General features: G+C 43.6%; 1 protein-coding gene across 1 annotated transcript in view; it reads left to right on the forward strand.

The window, feature by feature from the left end:
* The window catches only part of trpm7 (transient receptor potential cation channel, subfamily M, member 7), a 59,129-nt gene that overhangs the window by 5,844 nt on the left and 34,629 nt on the right, over nt 1-18,656 (forward strand). Inside the window, exons 2-19 of the mRNA XM_058386995.1 lie at nt 4,642-4,721; nt 7,590-7,628; nt 7,772-7,988; nt 8,160-8,373; nt 8,867-8,991; nt 9,118-9,289; nt 9,954-10,128; nt 10,635-10,758; nt 10,847-10,919; nt 14,816-14,916; nt 15,061-15,195; nt 15,540-15,593; nt 15,826-15,966; nt 16,179-16,310; nt 16,448-16,725; nt 17,859-18,087; nt 18,162-18,314; nt 18,419-18,562. Coding sequence (XP_058242978.1) covers nt 4,642-4,721; nt 7,590-7,628; nt 7,772-7,988; nt 8,160-8,373; nt 8,867-8,991; nt 9,118-9,289; nt 9,954-10,128; nt 10,635-10,758; nt 10,847-10,919; nt 14,816-14,916; nt 15,061-15,195; nt 15,540-15,593; nt 15,826-15,966; nt 16,179-16,310; nt 16,448-16,725; nt 17,859-18,087; nt 18,162-18,314; nt 18,419-18,562 — 2,586 coding nt within the window. The remainder of the gene's footprint in view (nt 1-4,641; nt 4,722-7,589; nt 7,629-7,771; nt 7,989-8,159; nt 8,374-8,866; nt 8,992-9,117; nt 9,290-9,953; nt 10,129-10,634; nt 10,759-10,846; nt 10,920-14,815; nt 14,917-15,060; nt 15,196-15,539; nt 15,594-15,825; nt 15,967-16,178; nt 16,311-16,447; nt 16,726-17,858; nt 18,088-18,161; nt 18,315-18,418; nt 18,563-18,656) is intronic.

Here is an 18,656-nt window from a genome sequence, read left to right on the forward strand (position 1 = left end):
TTTTTTAATTATATCATTTCTATTTTTTCAAATTGATTATATATAATAATAATATAATAATAATAATAATATTTTTTTCCTTTCTAATTTTTTAAGTAAATATATAGAATATTTAGAAATATATACAATTGTTTTTATTATAAAAATATATATTTTTATATAATTTTTACATTTAAAAAATGATATATAACATATTAATAATATTACTATTCTTCTTTTCAATTTTATAGAAATATAAAACCAAGACATTTATTAACCTGAAGTTTTGTTTCTGACTCTTTGTGACCTTTCTAATGAGTTCAGTTCAGTAGATTTTTTTATTTGAATAGAATTTTTAACAAATAAAAACATTTAGATTTTTGTTTTCAGAAAGTAAACACAACACGGAATTCTGGAAAAATCCCAGTTCACAAATATATGGTGTAGAAACTGTGCCATAGTGTGTAAAAGTGTCAGTGCTGTCTGGTTTGTTTATTTCATTATAACACACACACACACACACACACACTCTTTGAGTGACCTCACGAAAGCGATGATGCCATAACTGACTGGAACCCAGCAATAAGGCATTAAGGTGGGAGTTGCCGTAAACATAAACATAAACATAATCCTGTCTGATTACGGGTTTTCACACCGCTGATTAAGTGTGTGTGTGTATCCTGAGGATAGACATTTTTCTCCACAGTGTCACATGCTTCAGCTTATTGTCCCGCCGCAGGACATGCTCAGGCAGAACACTGCTCCTGAATGCTCCCTACTTAGGGAGCCTATTCTTAAGGAACTCAACATTTCTGACTTTAGTCTCTCAGAACTTCTGGTATTTTTGGTCACCAAACACTTTTTTTGACCACACCCACGTTTTCATAAAGAGGATGTTTGTCTACTCACGCTTTCTTTCCTTTTTAAATAATGTAATGTAATCTCGTTGCCAGCCAATCAGATCGCAGCTAGTGATTCTGGAGTTTTTGGGCAGTTCTGGAGTAAGGGCTAGGGAGCGAGTGCTGCACAAACATGCTGCCTATGCAGGGAACGTGTGTGTGTGTGAGTGTGTAAGAGAAAGCATGTTTAAACCTTTAGACTGTAGATGAGTGATGTATTACAGTGGGTGAAGGAGGCCGTCTGCTCCACTCGTTACGTGTTAAAGATGTTTTAATGTTTTATAGGAAATTAACGATGATGTTTTAACAAGAGCTGTTTATGCAAAAAAACAGCTGGACTTTGACCCACAGTTTAACATCAGTGTAATTATCTTCAATCTCATGCAGTCAGTTTATAACAGAGTGGAGTGTGTTTATGTTCACTCAACATCTACATCACTTCAGAAAAGTGGAGGTGGAGGAGACTAGTTCTGAAAGAGGGGTTAGGGGACGAGTTCTGAAAGAGGGGACGAGTTCTGAAAGAGGAGGGGGTAGGGGATGGGTTCTGAAAGAGGAGGGGGTAGGGGATGGGTTCTGAAAGAGGAGGGGACGGGTTCTGAAGGAGGAGGGGGTAGGGGACGGGTTCTGAAAGAGGAGGGGGCGGGTTCTGAAAGAGGAGGAGACTAGTTCTGAAAGAGGGGTCGAGTTCTGAAAGAGGGGACGAGTTCTGAAAGAGGAGAGGGGAGAGGAGGAGTTCTGAAAGAGGAGGGGACGGGTTCTGAAAGAGGAGGGGGTAGGGTGCGGGTTCTGAAAGAGGAGGGGGTAGGGGACGGGTTCTGAAAGAGGAGGGAACGGGTTCTGAAAGAGGAGGGGGTAGGGGATGGGTTCTGGAGGAGGAGGGGGTAGGGGACTGGTTCTGAAGGACGAGGAGGTAGGGGACGGGTTCTGAAAGAGGAGGGGGCGGGTTCTGAAAGAGGAGGGGACGGGTTCTGAAAGAGGAGGGGACAGGTTCTGCAGGAGGAGGGGACGGGTTCTGCAGGAGGAGGGGGTAGGGGACGGGTTCTGAAGGAGGAGGGGGTAGGGGGCGGGTTCTGGAGGAGGAGGGGGTAGGGAACGGGTTCTGGAGGGGGAGGGGGAGGGGGACGGGTTCTGAAGGAGGAGGAGGTAGGGGACGGGTTCTGGAGGAGGAGGGGGTAGGGGACGGGTTCTGGAGGAGGAGGGGGCGGGTTCTGAAAGAGGAGGGGGTAGGGGACGGGTTCTGAAAGAGGAGAGGGGAGGGGAGGGGATATGAAAGAGGAGGGGGTGGGGGATGGGCTATGAAAGAGGAGTGGGTAGGGGACGGGTTCCGAAAGAGGAGGGGGTGGGGGGAGGGGCTATGAAAGAGGAGCTAGGGGGCAGGTTCTGAGGTGGAGGTTAGGGGCCCGGTTCTGCATGAGGGGCAGAGGGATAAGGGTGGGCTGAGGTGAGTGGTTAGTCTGTCTACAACTACACTGATGATGACCACATTCTTCTTTCTGCTCCGACACCAGACCAAACGCCACGCCCACATTTCACATGGAAAAACACTGTTGCTAGGCAACGGTAATTAATGAATAATGCTAATAATGAAGCTAGCTCTGATTTTTCACCTGGTGTTTTATGGGCAGTGGTGTAGTGAGAGATGTGAACTTGTGATGATTCTAGAACTGCTGGAATAAAAGTGTGTGTGTGTGAGAGTGTGTGTGTGACCTGTAGAGATTCTCCTCTGCATTCATGTCTGTGTTCCTAGAAACCCAGTGATGGATTTGTCCATCTTTTTTTCTCTGTGTCCTGAGCCAGGATTTGCCTTCCTGTCCTCTTACTCATTAACTATAGAGAAGAAGAAAAAGGGGGAAAGACAGGAAGTGAGAGAGAGAGAGAGAGAGAGAAGGGGATCATTTAGCCTTTAAAAGTAACACATCCTCTCAGGAGGACGATTCAGCAGAACTCTTCATCTACAGACGCAACTGTGTAGCGCTCTCAGCTTCACTGGGGTGTGTGTGTGTGTGTGGGTGTGTGTGTGTCTGAGAGACCATGTTCCTTTACAAGGTGCTGCAGCAGAGAGATGAAGATGAGGACGATGTGTATGAGGTACAGCCGTATGTTACACTTAGTGTTAGATTTGTGGGCGGAGCTACGTTTGGTCTCAGGTTGTGATGCAATGATACAGTGTTAATGGATTATTTAAATGATTAGTGTTTGGAATGTTCTGTGATCTGTAGGTCATATTAGTGTAGTGTAGCTTATGTTGGTGGCTGTAATGCTGTCGTTGGATGGAGCTCTGGCTTTGGTGGGTGTGTCCTAATTAACATATTCATGTGTGCTCATAGATAATGAGGGTAATGATATTGATACGCTTCTCTTTTTAATTGCTGTTTTTAGTTGTTTCAATTTTCTTTCTTTCTTTCTTTCTTTCTTTCTTTCTTTCTTTCTTTCTTTCTTTCTTTCCCTTCTGTACATTCTTTTCTTTTAATTCTTTTGTTTTTTATTCATTCATTCATCTTCTTTCAGTCTTTCTCTTCTTTCTTTCTTTTTCCACTCATGTTTTGTGTGTGTGTGTGTATAATACCTTATACTGAGGGTTTTATTGATTTAAACTTTGACACACTCTGGGTTTGGGGCGCCGCTGAAATTTAATTAAAATTCTTCAATGTGTAAATCCGTCTCAGACTGGGGTTCAAAAACGCTGTGTGCACACACACACGCACACACACACACACACACACACACACACACACCCTATGAAGCGAATTGTGGCAGTAATAAGCTGTAGTATATAGGATGTGATAAACTCTTTTCCACTGAAGTGCTCTTTATTTAAAGCTGTGTGTGTGTGTGTGTTATAGCATTCCCTGTTTGGAGGATAGACTTAGACCGTTAGACTTAGAAGAACACTTGTCACTCTTAATCAGACTTTTAACAGTCTGATATGCGAGCGGTGGTTGACATGATAACAGCCGTTGCCATGGTTACAGAGAGTGAGAGCTCACATAACCGAGTGTGTGTGTTGCTAAGTGAGCTGTAAGACCTGGGGTATTGTGAACTGCTGAGACTCTGGAATTACCTTGTGAGGAGCTGTGTGTGTGTGTGTGAGCAAGAGGAATGTCTGTACTCACCTACAGCAGTGTGAGGGATCCGATGCTCGCTCAGTCCCATGACCCTATCCAGCACCGATCTGGACCGATCCAAATCATTCTCTTTCTTTTGAATTTATTTATTTATTTATTTTATTTTATTTTATTTTATTTTATTTTTTTTTGAGTTTATAATTTATGTATTCCTCTAAAGTCTGTAAACTTATTTTTTATTTCTCTTATTTTTCGTTTCATTTTCTTTGATCATTTTTCTCTTTTTTATTATTTCTTTTATTTTTGCTTTTTCCTTTTTTCCTCTGTTTTTACATCATTTCCTTTTTTTTCTTTTTCTTTTTTGGTTCCTTTTTTCATACCGTTTATTCTGTTCCTTTTTCTTTCTTTCCTTTCATTTTTTACATTTTTTTTTATTCCGTTTTTCTTTCTTTCCTTTTTCCTTTCATTTCCTTTCTCCTTTGTTTCGTGTCTTTCTTTTCTTTTCTTTTTTTAAATTTTATTTCATATCCTTTTGTTCTTTTTTTATATAATTTTCTTAACTTGTTTCATTATTCTGGTAGGTAGGAGTTTGTGTGAAAGTGGTCATGACCATGCACAGGCTGTAACAGACACACATACACACAGTGTTCACACAGTGTTCAGTGTTCTTATTTATTTATTTATTTGTCTCATTGCAGTCCCAGAAATCCTGGATAGAAAGCACTTTCACCAAGAGGGAATGTGTCTACATACTGCCAGTGTCCAAGGACCCACACAGGTACGCGCACGCACACACACACACACACACACACACACGCACACACACACACGCACACACACACACACACACGCACAGTGGGGGTCGGTGGATTTTCAGATTTATAAAGCAGCATTCCTGAGCTCAGGTTCACACATGCACAGGAATGTCTCCTAAACACCTCAGTCTGAAGTCTGGATCCTGATTGGCTCATTCATACCTCAGTCTGGATCCTGATTGGCTCATACACACCTCAGTCTGGATCCTGATTGGCTCATACACACCTCAGTCTGGATCCTGATTGGCTCATACACACCTCAGTCTGGATCCTGATTGGCTCATACACACCTCAGTCTGGATCCTGATTGGCTCATACACACCTCAGTCTGGATTCTGGATTCTGATTGGCTCATACACACCTCAGTCTGGATCCTGGATTCTGATTGGCTCATACACACCTCAGTCTGGATCCTGATTGGCTCATACACACCTCAGTCTGGAGTCTGGATCTTGATTGGCTCATACACGCCTCAGTCTGGATCCTGATTGGCTCATACACACCTCAGTCTGGATCCTGATTGGCTCATACACACCTCAGTCTGGATCCTGATTGGCTCATACACACCTCAGTCTGGATCCTGATTGGCTCATACGCACCTCAGTCTGGATTCTGGATTCTGATTGGCTCATACACACCTCAGTCTGGATCCTGGATTCTGATTGGCTCATACACACCTCAGTCTGGATCCTGATTGGCTCATACACACCTCAGTCTGGATCCTGATTGGCTCATACACACCTCAGTCTGGAGTCTGGATCTTGATTGGCTCATACACGCCTCAGTCTGGATCCTGATTGGCTCATACACACCTCAGTCTGGGTCCCGATTGGCTCATACACACCTTAGTCTGGAGTCTGATTGGCTCATACACACCTCAGTCTGGAGTCTGGATCTTGATTGGCTCATACACGCCTCAGTCTGGATCCTGATTGGCTCATACACGCCTCAGTCTGGAGTCTGATTGGCTCATACACACCTCAGTCTGGAGTCTGATTGCCTCATACACACCTCAGTCTGGAGTCTGATTGGCTCATACACACCTCAGTCTGGATCCTGATTGGCTCATACACACCTCAGTCTGGATCCTGATTGGCTCATACACGCCTCAGTCTGGATTCTGGATCCTGATTGGCGCATACACACCTCAGTCTGGATCCTGATTGGCGCATACACACCTCAGTCTGGATCCTGATTGGCGCATACACACCTCAGTCTGGAGTCTGATTGGCGCATACACACCTCAGTCTGAAGTCTGATTGGCGCATACACACCTCAGTCTGGAGTCTGATTGGCGCATACACACCTCAGTCTGGATCCTGATTGGCTCATACACACCTCAGTCTGGATCCTGATTGGCTCATACACACCTCAGTCTGGATCCTGATTGGCTCATACACACCTCAGTCTGGATTCTGGATTCTGATTGGCTCATACACACCTCAGTCTGGATCCTGGATTCTGATTGGCTCATACACACCTCAGTCTGGATTCTGATTGGCTCATACACACCTCAGTCTGGAGTCTGGATCCTGATTGGCTCATACACACCTCAGTCTGGAGTCTGGATCCTGATTGGCGCATACACACCTCAGTCTGGATCCTGATTGGCGCATACACACCTCAGTCTGGAGTCTGATTGGCGCATACACACCTCAGTCTGAAGTCTGATTGGCGCATACACACCTCAGTCTGAAGTCTGATTGGCGCATACACACCTCAGTCTGGAGTCTGATTGGCGCATACACACCTCAGTCTGGAGTCTGATTGGCGCATACACACCTCAGTCTGGAGTCTGATTGGCGCATACACACCTCAGTCTGGAGTCTGATTGGCGCATACACACCTCAGTCTGGAGTCTGATTGGCGCATACACACCTCAGTCTGGAGTCTGATTGGCGCATACGCTCCTCGGTCTGGAGTCTGGAGTCTGATTGGCGCATACGCTCCTCGGTCTGGAGTCTGGAGTCTGATTGGCGCATACGCACCTCAGTCTGGAGTCTGATTGGCGCATACGCACCTCAGTCTGGAGTCTGGATCCTGATAGTCTTTTGTACATCTTTTTAAAAAAGCATTCGAATAATTTTACATGCATTTTAAGCATTTTCTGTATTTTATTTGAGATCTATAATGCAGGACATGTGTTTCTGCACACTTTCATCAGACTTCCGGAAAATTCTGTAAATGTATGAATGCATCAGATGGGTGGAGAGATTTATTCTATTTGTCTTATTGGTGAACTCCCACGTGAGTCAGACATGTTTCTCAGTAACAATTTAAAATGCTGGCGCACACACACGCGCACACACACACCAGGTTCTGGACTTCAGTGAGTTGGACTTGTCTCGTTCAGAAACCCTGTCCCAAGTTTGTATTTTAACACCCATGTTTCTGAAGTAGATTAGTTTGAGTTTATCACTCAGTGATCAGCGAGCTGGGTGTGTGTGTGTGTGTGTGGGGTTGGGGTTGGGGGTGACTTTTTCCGTCATTTATTCCCGGTCCTGCTCCGAGTTACTGTTTGATTGGTGGAAACCGTTTCCTGTTTGTTGTGTAACGGTAATGGTTTCCTCCAAGGTCTGAATGTTGGACAAACCCTCAGCAGAGATATTTTACATCCTATTCAGGGTTTATCTCTGCAGATAAAGTCACATCACATGCTAATCAGCGCAAGTTTTCCAATAGAATCACACAGAGCTGTACGGCATATACGTCATCACCCAGTAGAGCTCTAAACAAACATCAAACACATACGACCTCCAAGATTAATATTTTAATTTCTTAATTTAACTTCAAGGAGTGTCTAAGTGTTTCTGATTTCTCTTTCTCTGCAGATGCCTTCCAGGATGTCAGATTTGCCAGCAGCTTGTGAGGTAACTGTGTGTGTGTGTGTGATCACTAATTCCCGCCAGAGTGACTGAAAACATATTGAAAGTCCATTCTCTTGCTTTGTTTCTCTCTCTCTCTCTCTCTCTCTCTCTCTCTCTCTCGTGTGTGTGTGTGTGTGTGTGTGTAGGTGCTGCTGCGGCCGGCTGGTCCGGCAACACGCCGGCTTCACGGCGAGCCTGGCCATGAAGTACTCGGATGTGAAGCTGGGTGAGGGGGTGGGGTTAGGGATGAGGGAGGGGGTGGAGCAAGAGGAATGGAGTGTGGAGAAGCACACGGAACAAAGTCCCACTGATGCCTATGGTATCATCAACTTCCAGGGAGGTTCACATTCCTACAGAGCCAAGGTGTGTATATATATATATATATATATATATATATATATATATATATATATATATATATATATATATATATATATATATATATATATCCAGGTAATCTAGGGTAAAGTTAAGGGTACAGTGTGTCCTTTAGACACAAGTTGTTTACAGTAATGTTTGTGTGTGTGTGTGCAGTATGTGCGTCTCTCCTACGACTCTCGGCCTGATGCAGTCCTCAGGTTGATGTTGAAGGAGTGGCAGATGGAGCTCCCGAAGATCCTCATCTCCGTACATGGAGGGATTCAGAACTTCGAGCTGCATCCGCGCATCAAACAGGTGGTGGGGAAGGGGCTCATCAAAGCAGCGGTCACTACGGGGGCCTGGATCCTCACTGGAGGGGTCAATACAGGCATGAACACACACACACACACACATACACAAATGTGATGAACAAAGAGACAGACAGACAAACAGGTAGATAGATAGAGAGAGACAGATGCCAACAGATATAAATGGAGATATAGATACAGACAGACTGCTACATGCATGTGTTAGACTGAGATCTAGAGACTAATACAGACAGACAGGTGTGTAGAGATACACAGGTAGGCTGTTTGTTGACATATAAACACATTTCACCACCTCACACCTTCACACTACCTTAATGACAGCTATTAGGTCATCAATTATGAAGGCAGAGCATCAATTATGAAGGCATCACACATTGTTATTATTTGTGGACACACAGTAACACACACACACACGGTAACACTAGTCATTTCTGTGAAGACTGAAAACACACATTAACTCTCGGACTCTGCTGATGATGGATGATTTGGACTGCGTGTTTAAGGTGGTAATGATTTCAGGCAGGTGTTAACTGTGCGTGTGTGTGCGTGTAGGTGTGGCAAAACATGTAGGCGATGCGCTGAAGGAGCATTCGTCCCGTTCGGCTCGGAAGATTTGTACCATCGGCATTGCACCCTGGGGGGTGATCGAGAACCGTAATGACCTCATTGGGAGAGATGTGAGACACACACACACACACACACACAGAGCAAACATCAACTTCATAGTGTCTATGTCTATGCTTCATGTATTATTACCTCACTGTGCCTCTAATACTAATAAGTGTGTGTGTGTGTGTGTGTAGGTGGTAGCCCCCTATCAGACCCTCCTGAACCCCCTCAGTAAGCTGAATGTGTTAAATAACCTGCACTCTCACTTCATCCTGGTGGACGACGGCACAGTGGGCAAGTACGGCGCCGAGGTCAACCTGCGACGAGAGCTGGAGAAACACATCAACCTACAGAGGATACACGCCCGTACGCACTCTCACACACACACACACACAGGTGTAAGGGTTTAGGTAATAGACTGACGCTATATACAGTTTATACTAATATTTACACTAATAGTTTAGTGACCTTCCTGCTGTAAACTGTTAGCTAATGTCCAGTAGTTACAATACTTCATGTTATACATGTTTATTACCAAACTAGTTATCATACAGTGTAATTAAAGTGTCATTAATACTGTATTTTACTCATCAACTCCCATAAATAACAAGAACTGATAATGATAATGTTATGCAGTTATATCCGTCCATTTTCACCCACATGTCTCCGTGCTTCAGAGGTTTCTAGTGTCCAGGAGCTGCTTAGCTTCATTATATTCTTATTGCTTTGTTCTAATGTCCATAGTTTCCTTGTCCCCTTTGTGTAGTCTTACGTCCAGCATTGTTCCCCATACCATGTTTTTTCTTTCATTTCAAGTTCCCAAGTTTTTGTTCCCTTGTTTTTATTGTTATTATATCATTGTTTCATTATGTCCTAGTTTATTACATTGTAACTGATCGTAATAACATTGTAACTCTGTCCTTATTCACCCTCCTGATCAGGTCTGTACTTTCCAGTGTTGATCAATTACAGAGAGATGTCTTTTTTAGTATGGTTTTGATTTTGTGTGTGTGTGTGTGTGTGTGTGTAGGTATCGGGCAGGGTGTGCCAGTCGTAGCTCTGATCTTTGAAGGTGGACCGAACGTGATCCTGACCGTGTTGGAATATCTGCAGGAGAACCCACCTGTCCCCGTGGTTGTGTGTGAGGGAACCGGGAGAGCAGCGGACATTCTGTCTTTTGTCCATAAACAAACAGAGGATGATGGGTAACACACACACACACTTTAAGTTGTTCCTAGTTCTCATCTAAATGTACACATCTCATGTTCCAGTCATCTTAGCACTTTAAATGTTTCTGTCTGTTCAAGGAGTTTCCTAGTTTGTTGTTCCCTTTGTTTCTACTGTCCACATTTAAAGCGCTGTAGAGTACAGTGGTCCAGTTACAGGTCACTCGTTTCTAGTGTTCCTCCACATCTTCCTGAGCTTCCTTGTTCTCCTCTTTCTTTCAAAATTGCACATTCCTAATTTCCTGCAGTTGTGATTTTCCAGGGTGTGTCTCCGTTCATGTTCCATGTTTCAGTCTGGGTCCTTCATTAAAACGACTCGATACAGAGTGTGCTGATTTTCTGATTCATGTAGAAAATGTAAAAAAGTGAGAGATAAAATAGTCTTGTAATAGACTTACATTTCAATTCACCTCTGTGAACCAAGGGACTTTGGCCAGGACACTGAAGTGTGTGTGTGTGTGTGTCTGTGTGTGTGATTTATACAGTAGTCTTCCGGATGGTGTTGAGGCAGACATCGTCGCGACAATCAAAAAAACTTTTAACTTCAGTCAGAATGATGCAGTGCATCTCTTTCAGACACTCATGGAGTGTATGAAAAACAAAGAGCTGGTAACACACACACACACACTCTTTCAGTCTGTTAGACAGCTTCATACTGTCCTTTCTAAGCTTGACTTGTTTGTGTATGTGTTGATAGATAACTGTGTTTCATGTCGGCTCAGAGGAACATCAGGACATCGATGTGGCCATCCTGAAGGCTCTGCTGAAAGGTGTGTGTGTTTGTGTGTGTGTGTGTGTGTGTGTGCGAGCTAACAGCTCTTTGTTCTTCATACTTTTCATGTTGACCTTGGCTGAGTTCCAGTAGCAGAGTACAAAGTCAAAGGTCCCAGTCCACCCTGAACCAGCCTTTCCGCTCTGATTCAGACTCTTTCAGACGTTTTTTACCACAGCACCACTTTAACCATTTAGCCTTTAGCTCAGCAGAGTGGAATTATCAATGATTCAAAAGAGTGTCTAACTGTAGGTCCCACTTTAGCAATATTAGGGGGCCAAGCACCAAAGATGTAAGAGGGTCCTGATCTTTTATAATATTAGCAGAGCAAGAAGGCTTAAGCATAAAACATGACATACTAGTTACATATTTAACTTTTGCTCACACATGATACCATACTGGAGATGATTTAAACACACACTATATTCCCAGCAAAGCTGCTAAGGATCCAAAACGCCTCTGTAGTACAGGATATTACATACAGCAACCCTGAAACAAATGGATCTATTTTATCTATTTTAATTCATTTATTATATTTATATATGTGATTCCTCTAATAATCATCATGTTTATATATATACACTATATTGCCAAAAGTATTCGCTCACCCATCCAAATAATCAAAATCAGGTGTTCCAATCACTTCCATGGCCACAGGTGTATAAAATCAAGCACCTAGGCATGCAGACTGTTTTTACAAACATTTGTGAAAGAATGGGTCGCTCTCAGGAGCTCAGTGAATTCCAGCGTGGAACTGTGATAGGATGCCACCTGTGCAACAAATCCAGTCGTGAAATTTCCTCGCTCCTAAATATTCCACAGTCAACTGTCAGCTGTATTATAAGAACGTGGAAGTGTTTGGGAACGACAGCAACTCAGCCACGAAGTGGTAGGCCACGTAAACTGACGGAGCGGGGTCAGCGGATGCTGAGGCGCATAGTGCGAAGAGGTCGCCAACTTTCTGCAGAGTCCATCGCTACAGACCTCCAAACTTCATGTGGCCTTCAGATGAGCTCAAGAACAGTGCGCAGAGAGCTTCATGGAATGGGTTTCCATGGCCGAGCAGCTGCATCCAAGCCATACATCACCAAGTGCAATGCAAAGCGTCGGATGCAGTGGTGTAAAGCACGCCGCCACTGGACTCTAGAGCAGTGGAGACGCGTTCTCTGGAGGGACGAATCGCGCTTCTCCATCTGGCAATCTGATGGACGAGTCTGGGTTTGGCGGTTGCCAGGAGAACGGTACTTGTCTGACTGCATTGTGCCAAGTGTAAAGTTTGGTGGAGGGGGGATTATGGTGTGGGGTTGTTTTTCAGGAGCTGGGCTTGGCCCCTTAGTTCCAGTGAAAGGAACTCTGAATGCTTCAGCATACCAAGACATTTTGGACAATTTCATGCTCCCAACTTTGTGGGAACAGTTTGGAGCTGGCCCCTTCCTCTTCCAACATGACTGTGCACCAGTGACCAAAGCAAGGTCCATAAAGACATGGATGACAGAGTCTGGTGTGGATGAACTTGACTGGCCTGCACAGAGTCCTGACTTCAACCTGATAGAACACCTTTGGGATGAATTAGAGTGGAGACTGAGAGCCAGGCCTTCTCGTCCAACATCAGTGTGTGACCTCACAAATGTGCTTCTGGAAGAATGGTCAAAAATTCCCATAAACACACTCCTAAACCTTGTGGACAGCCTTCCCAGAAGAGTTGAAGCTGTTATAGTTGCAAAGGGTGGACCGACGTCATATTGAACCCTATGGATTAGGAATGGGATGTCACTTAAGTTCATATGCGAGTCAAGGCAGGTGAGTGAATACTTTTGGCAATATAGTGTATATAAATGTATATATAGTTAATGTTTTAATTTTAGTGAAATGCTATTACTGTGACAGGAAATGTGCAGTGTGACTGTAAACTGAGTTGCAGTAAAGTAATAAAGAAGTAACTGGACAAACTTGTTGTAAAATGTGTTGTAGAAATTTTATCTATGCTTATATAAGAACTTTTATTATGCTCTATATTGTCAAAAGTTTTGGGACGTCTGCCTATATGGAGTTGTCCCGCCCTTTGCAGCTGTAACAGCTTCAACTCTTCTGGGAAGGCTTTAGGAGTGTGTTTATGGGAATTTTTGACCATTCCTCTAGAAGCACATTTGTGAGGTCAGTCACTGATGTTGGATGAGAAGGTCTGGCTCACAGTCTCCACTCTAATTCATCCCAAATGTGTTCTATGGAGTTGAGGTCAGGACTCTGTGCAGGCCAGTCAAGTTCCTCCACACCAAACTCACTCATCCATGTCTTTATGGACCTTGCTTTGGTCACTGGTATGCAGTCATGTTGGAACAGGAAGGGGTCATCCCCAAACTGTTCCCACAAAGAGCATGAAATTGTCCAAAATGTCTTGGTATGAAGCTGAAGCATTAAGAGTTCCTTTCACTGGAACTAGAGCTGGGCGATTCATCGTTATCAATTAATTCGAATTTATGGTTTATGTCGATGTTGAAAAAACGAAAATGGATTTTCCGATTTCACTTTAGTTAGTCAGAGTAAGCTTCCGTAGTTCTGCGACGCAATGAGCTTGTTTCTAAGAGAGGCGCGGTTTCATCAGTCGGATTGAAGAACGTGCTGAAAGACGGGGAGGAGCCGAAAGTCTGCCGCCGTTTGCATATGAAATTTAAAGTGGACTGAAGCGATCACGAATTTGTGTAGAGTTTATGGAGAATCGCAGAATTCTTAAGGTGGCTGAATAGAAATGTTAAAAATGGCCTAGCGACGAAAACGGCGGCAGACTTCGGCTCCTCCCTGTCTTTCAGTGCATTCTTGAATCCGGCCGAAGAAACCGCGGCGTCGCAGAGCGAGGATCTGAGGACAAGTGTGTGTGTGTGTGTGTGTGTGTGTGATCAGGAAGACTCGTATTTGGCTTGTGCAGTACTCAAATGTTAAACACATCAATGTAATACAGTGGAATGCTGCAATAGGTTTACCATCCTACCCTGTTAGTCAAACCTTTATTTTATTTTAATTTTATTTATTTATATTTTTTACTATTATACCCTCATTGGGGGCGGAGTCCCCCTTAAATAAAAATCCTAGACTCGCTCCTGATTGTGCCGTATACACAGATGTAAAATTCTGTCTGGCTCTTGTTTGGTTTTATTTAGCGTGTTAGTTGCGTGTTGGTTTTATTTAGCGTGTTAGTTGCATGTTGAACTGATTTACAAAATTGTTTTTCTTCAGGGAATTTTTTCAGGTGTTAATTATTTATTTTATAAGGTGATGTAAGTTAAGTCTGCAGTTTACAAATCCCTCATATTTTGTTATTAGTTTATTTTACTAGAATAATTAGAACTTGTAAAGACTGGTGAAAGTTTCATTTTATAAATCCCCGAAAAGGTTTTTATGTTGTATTGATTATTATTTTTCTAAAATAACAAAAAAAAAAAACTTGTTAGTGAAAGTAATTTTGCACTTTGCACTTTTAGTCCAAATTAGCAGTTCATATGTTTGGTTATATTGTTTTTGCTCAAATTAAAAAAAATCTATTCTATAGTCTCTAGTGTTTTATTAATTTTTTTTAAAGAAAAATAATCGATTTTTTAAAAACAAAATTCGATTTTTGATTTTAAATTGGAGATTCAATTTTTTGGCCATATCGCCCAGCTCTAACTGGAACTAAGGGGCTGAGCCTGACCCCTGAAAAACAACACCTGATTTGGAGAGGTGTCCGAAAACTTTTGGCAATATAGTGTAATTTTGTAACAGTAAAGGTTTTGACATATTATGTATGTATGTGTAATATATATATATATATGTGTGTGTATATAAAATGTGTATATATATATATATATATATATATATATATATATATATGTGTGTGTGTGTGTGTGTGTGTGCATCCAGGCACCGATGCATCTGCGTTTGACCAGCTCGTGCTGACGCTGGCGTGGAACCGAGTGGACATTGCAAAAGATCACGTGTTTGTTTACGGACAAAAGTTACTAGTAAGTGTGTGTGTGTGTGGTTAAACTGTCACCTTTGTAAAACCAGTGGAAATTTAAACCCATAAGGAGTCACATTTCTGTTTTTACTGAACACAGAAAACATCTAGAGGTCATTGTGGTCAAACTGTGTGTGTGTGTGTGTAGGTAGATTCCTTGGAACAGGCTATGCTGGACGCATTGGTGATGGACCGTGTGGATTTTGTGAAGCTGCTAATTGAGAATGGTGTGAGCATGCACCGGTTTCTCACCATCTCACGCCTGGAGGAGCTTTACAATACGGTACACACACACATACACACGTACATGGAGAGAGAGAGACAGAGAATATAAATGAGTCTGAGTCTAACCGTGAGACCCAGAACTAGACTCTAGGCACTAAGATGCTGAGTAGACCCTGGACTGATGAGACTCACAATGAGACAGACTCTGGACTGATGAGACTCACAATGAGACAGACTCTGGACTGATGAGACTCACAATGAGACAGACTCTGGACTAATGAGACTCACAATGAGACAGACTCTGGACTGATGAGACTCATAATGAGACAGACTCTGGACTGATGAGACTTGATTGAGACTCATTGAGATAGTAACTGAGTGTGTTTCATTCTGTTCTTACAGAAACAGTTACCAGCAAACCCCACCTTGCTACAGCTCGTCAGAGATGTCAAACAGGTACACACCTTGCACTTCACACACACGCACAGACACAAACACACGCACAGACACACAAACACACGCACAGACACACAAACACACGCACAGACACACAAACACACGCACAGACACACAAACACACGCACAGACACACAAACACACGCACATACACACAAACACACGCACATACACACAAACACACGCACACACAGTTTTTGTTGATATCCACTTTAATATTACCGTTTTGCAGGGGAATCTTCCTCCGAACTACAAAATCACTCTAATTGATGTGGGTTTGGTGATTGAGCACCTGATGGGTGGAACATACCGCTGTAACTACACACGCAAGCGCTTCAGAATCATCTACAACAACCTGCATGGCAACAGTCGGGTAACTACACAGCTGTTGTTCCAGCTAGATAGCTAGGTTCTGTTGCTAAGGTTTAGCTTATACAGTGTCACCTCTTTATTGTGTGACCTTCATGTTAGCAGTGTAGGTGGATCTGGGATCATTTTAATTTACATACGGATCATGTTATAACGGAGTCGAAAGTTCATCAGCCGCGGTATTCTGGGTGTAATCCATGCTTGTGGTTTCCGTAGCGTTCGGGCCGTGCTCCTCCTAGTGCAACTTCTCTGCGTAAGAGTCACGAGGCCTTCAGTATTCAGGCAGACAAGAAAGAGAAAACTCGACATAACCACTTCATTAAGACCGCTCAGCCTTACAAACCAAAGGTAATGTCTGCTTCCATTTGACTGCCATCCTTCTGTCTGTCTGTCTGTCTGTCTGTCTGACATCAGTTCAGATAGAATGCTTGCTTTAGTATCTCTAACACTTGACCTGTCTGTCTGTCCACCTGTCTGTCTCTCAGTTGGATTCGAGTGGTGATGTGCAGCACAGGCGTAGTAAGGAGGAGGTGGTGGACATTGATGACCCGGAGACTCTGCGCTTCCCATACCCTTTCAATGAGCTGCTGGTGTGGGCTGTTCTGATGAAGAGGCAAAGGATGGCGCTGTTCTTCTGGCAGCATGGAGAGGAGAACATGGCCAAAGCACTTGTAGCCTGCAAGCTTAGCCGCTCAATGAGCTACGAGGCCAAAAAAAGTGATGTGGTGGATGACACGTCAGAGGAGCTCAAAGAGTACTCCAAGTAAGTCAGAGTCAATCACAGTGATTCAGATTCACACATTCAAATCCAAAAAGCTGAAAGAGACCGAATTAGCCAATTCTATGAGTCACCCTAAGTAAATATTTAAAGAATTTAAAAGTCAAATTCAGTGAATCCTGTTCACCCGACAGCAGTGAGTCTGATTCAGTGAGTCAGATTCAGTGAGTCCAGTTCACTTGACAGCAGTGAGTCTGATTCAGTGAGTCCAGTTCACTTGACAGCAGTGAGTCTGATGCAGTGAGTCTGATTCAGTGAGTCCAGTTCACCTGACAGCAGTGAGTCAGATTCAGTGAGTCCAGTTCAACTGACAGCAGTGAGTCTGATTCAGTGAGTCAGATTCAGTGAGTCCAGTTCACTTGACAGCAGTTCACCTGACAGCAGTGAGTCAGATTCAGTGAGTCCAGTTCACCTGACAGCAGTGAGTCAGATTCAGTGAGTCCAGTTCAACTGACAGCAGTGAGTCTGATTCAGTGAGTCAGATTCAGTGAGTCCAGTTCGCCTGACAGCAGTGAGTCAGATTCAGTGAGTCAGATTCAGTGAGTCGAGTTCGCCTGACAGCAGTGAGTCTGATTCAGTGAGTCAGATTCAGTGAGTCCAGTTCGCCTGACAGCAGTGAGTCTGATTCAGTGAGTCAGATTCATTGAGTCCTGTTCACCTGACAGCAGTGAGTCAGATTCAGTGAGTTTGGTACATTTTATTTTGTTGAATCAGATTCAGTCTAGTTCTCCCAGTTCTCGTGAGTCAGTTCTATTGAGTCAGAGAGTTTCTTGGGTTTGATGATCCTACTCCAACTCTAGTTCTCTGTTTGATCAGATTCATTTAGTTTGAGTCATTTAATCTCAGCGAGTGAGACTGAGTGAGTCGGGTAATCAATTAATTCTAATGAATCAAAGTCACTGAAAACAGATGAAACTTTATTCTAGTGAGTAGAGTTCATATTACACTCTGGAAAACTTCAGTGAATCAGATTGAGTTAGATTCAATTAGTGAGTTGTGGTGTCAGTTACAGAGAGTCAAAAACATGAATCAAATTCAGTGAGTCACATTTAAATTGTCGGATATGGCCTTATGTGGCTTGAAGTGTGGATGGATGGCTAAGTGTGTGTGTGTGTTAGTGAGTTTGGCCAGCTAGCAGTGGACCTGTTGGAACAGTCCTTCCGGCAGGATGAGATGATGGCGATGAAGTTGCTAACCTATGAGCTGAAGAACTGGAGTAATTCGACGTGTCTGAAGCTGGCCGTCTCGTCACGCCTGCGTCCGTTCGTTGCTCACACGTGCACGCAGATGCTGCTGTCGGACATGTGGATGGGCCGCCTCAACATGCGCAAGAACTCCTGGTACAAGGTGCAGCTCTCTGTCTGCAGATCATTAGGTTCATCTCTCTGACTGTCTGTATATCTAAACTGTGTGTGTGTTAGGTGATCCTGAGCATCCTGGTGTTCCCTGCCATCCTGATGTTGGAGTATAAGAGTAAAGCGGAGATGGCCCACATCCCCCAGTCTCAGGACGCTCACCAGATGACCATGGAGGACAGTGAGCACAACCTGCAGAACCCTGACGACATACAGATGGTAAAAACACACGCAAAGTGATTGTGTTATTGTTACTTCAATGAAATGTTATGGTTTTACAGTAGCTTTAGATAATAGATTTAAAATTGTGTGTGTGTGTTCAGGACGTATTTAAGGACTCCCGCATGAGCGAGCACACAGAGGTTAAGAGCGAGGCTGAGGTTCTTATACGCTCGCGCCGATTGCCCATCACGCGCAAGTTCTACGCTTTCTACCACGCCCCCATCGTCAAGTTCTGGACTAACACGGTGTGAACACTCTTCACAGGATTGTGTGTGTGTGTGTTAGATGCTGACTGAGTGTGACACCCCAACCCAACTGCCCCTATAACACTGTGAGATC

The sequence above is a fragment of the Hemibagrus wyckioides genome, linkage group LG04, assembly GCF_019097595.1.
Source record: "Hemibagrus wyckioides isolate EC202008001 linkage group LG04, SWU_Hwy_1.0, whole genome shotgun sequence".
Classification (NCBI taxonomy): Eukaryota; Metazoa; Chordata; class Actinopteri; order Siluriformes; family Bagridae; genus Hemibagrus; species Hemibagrus wyckioides.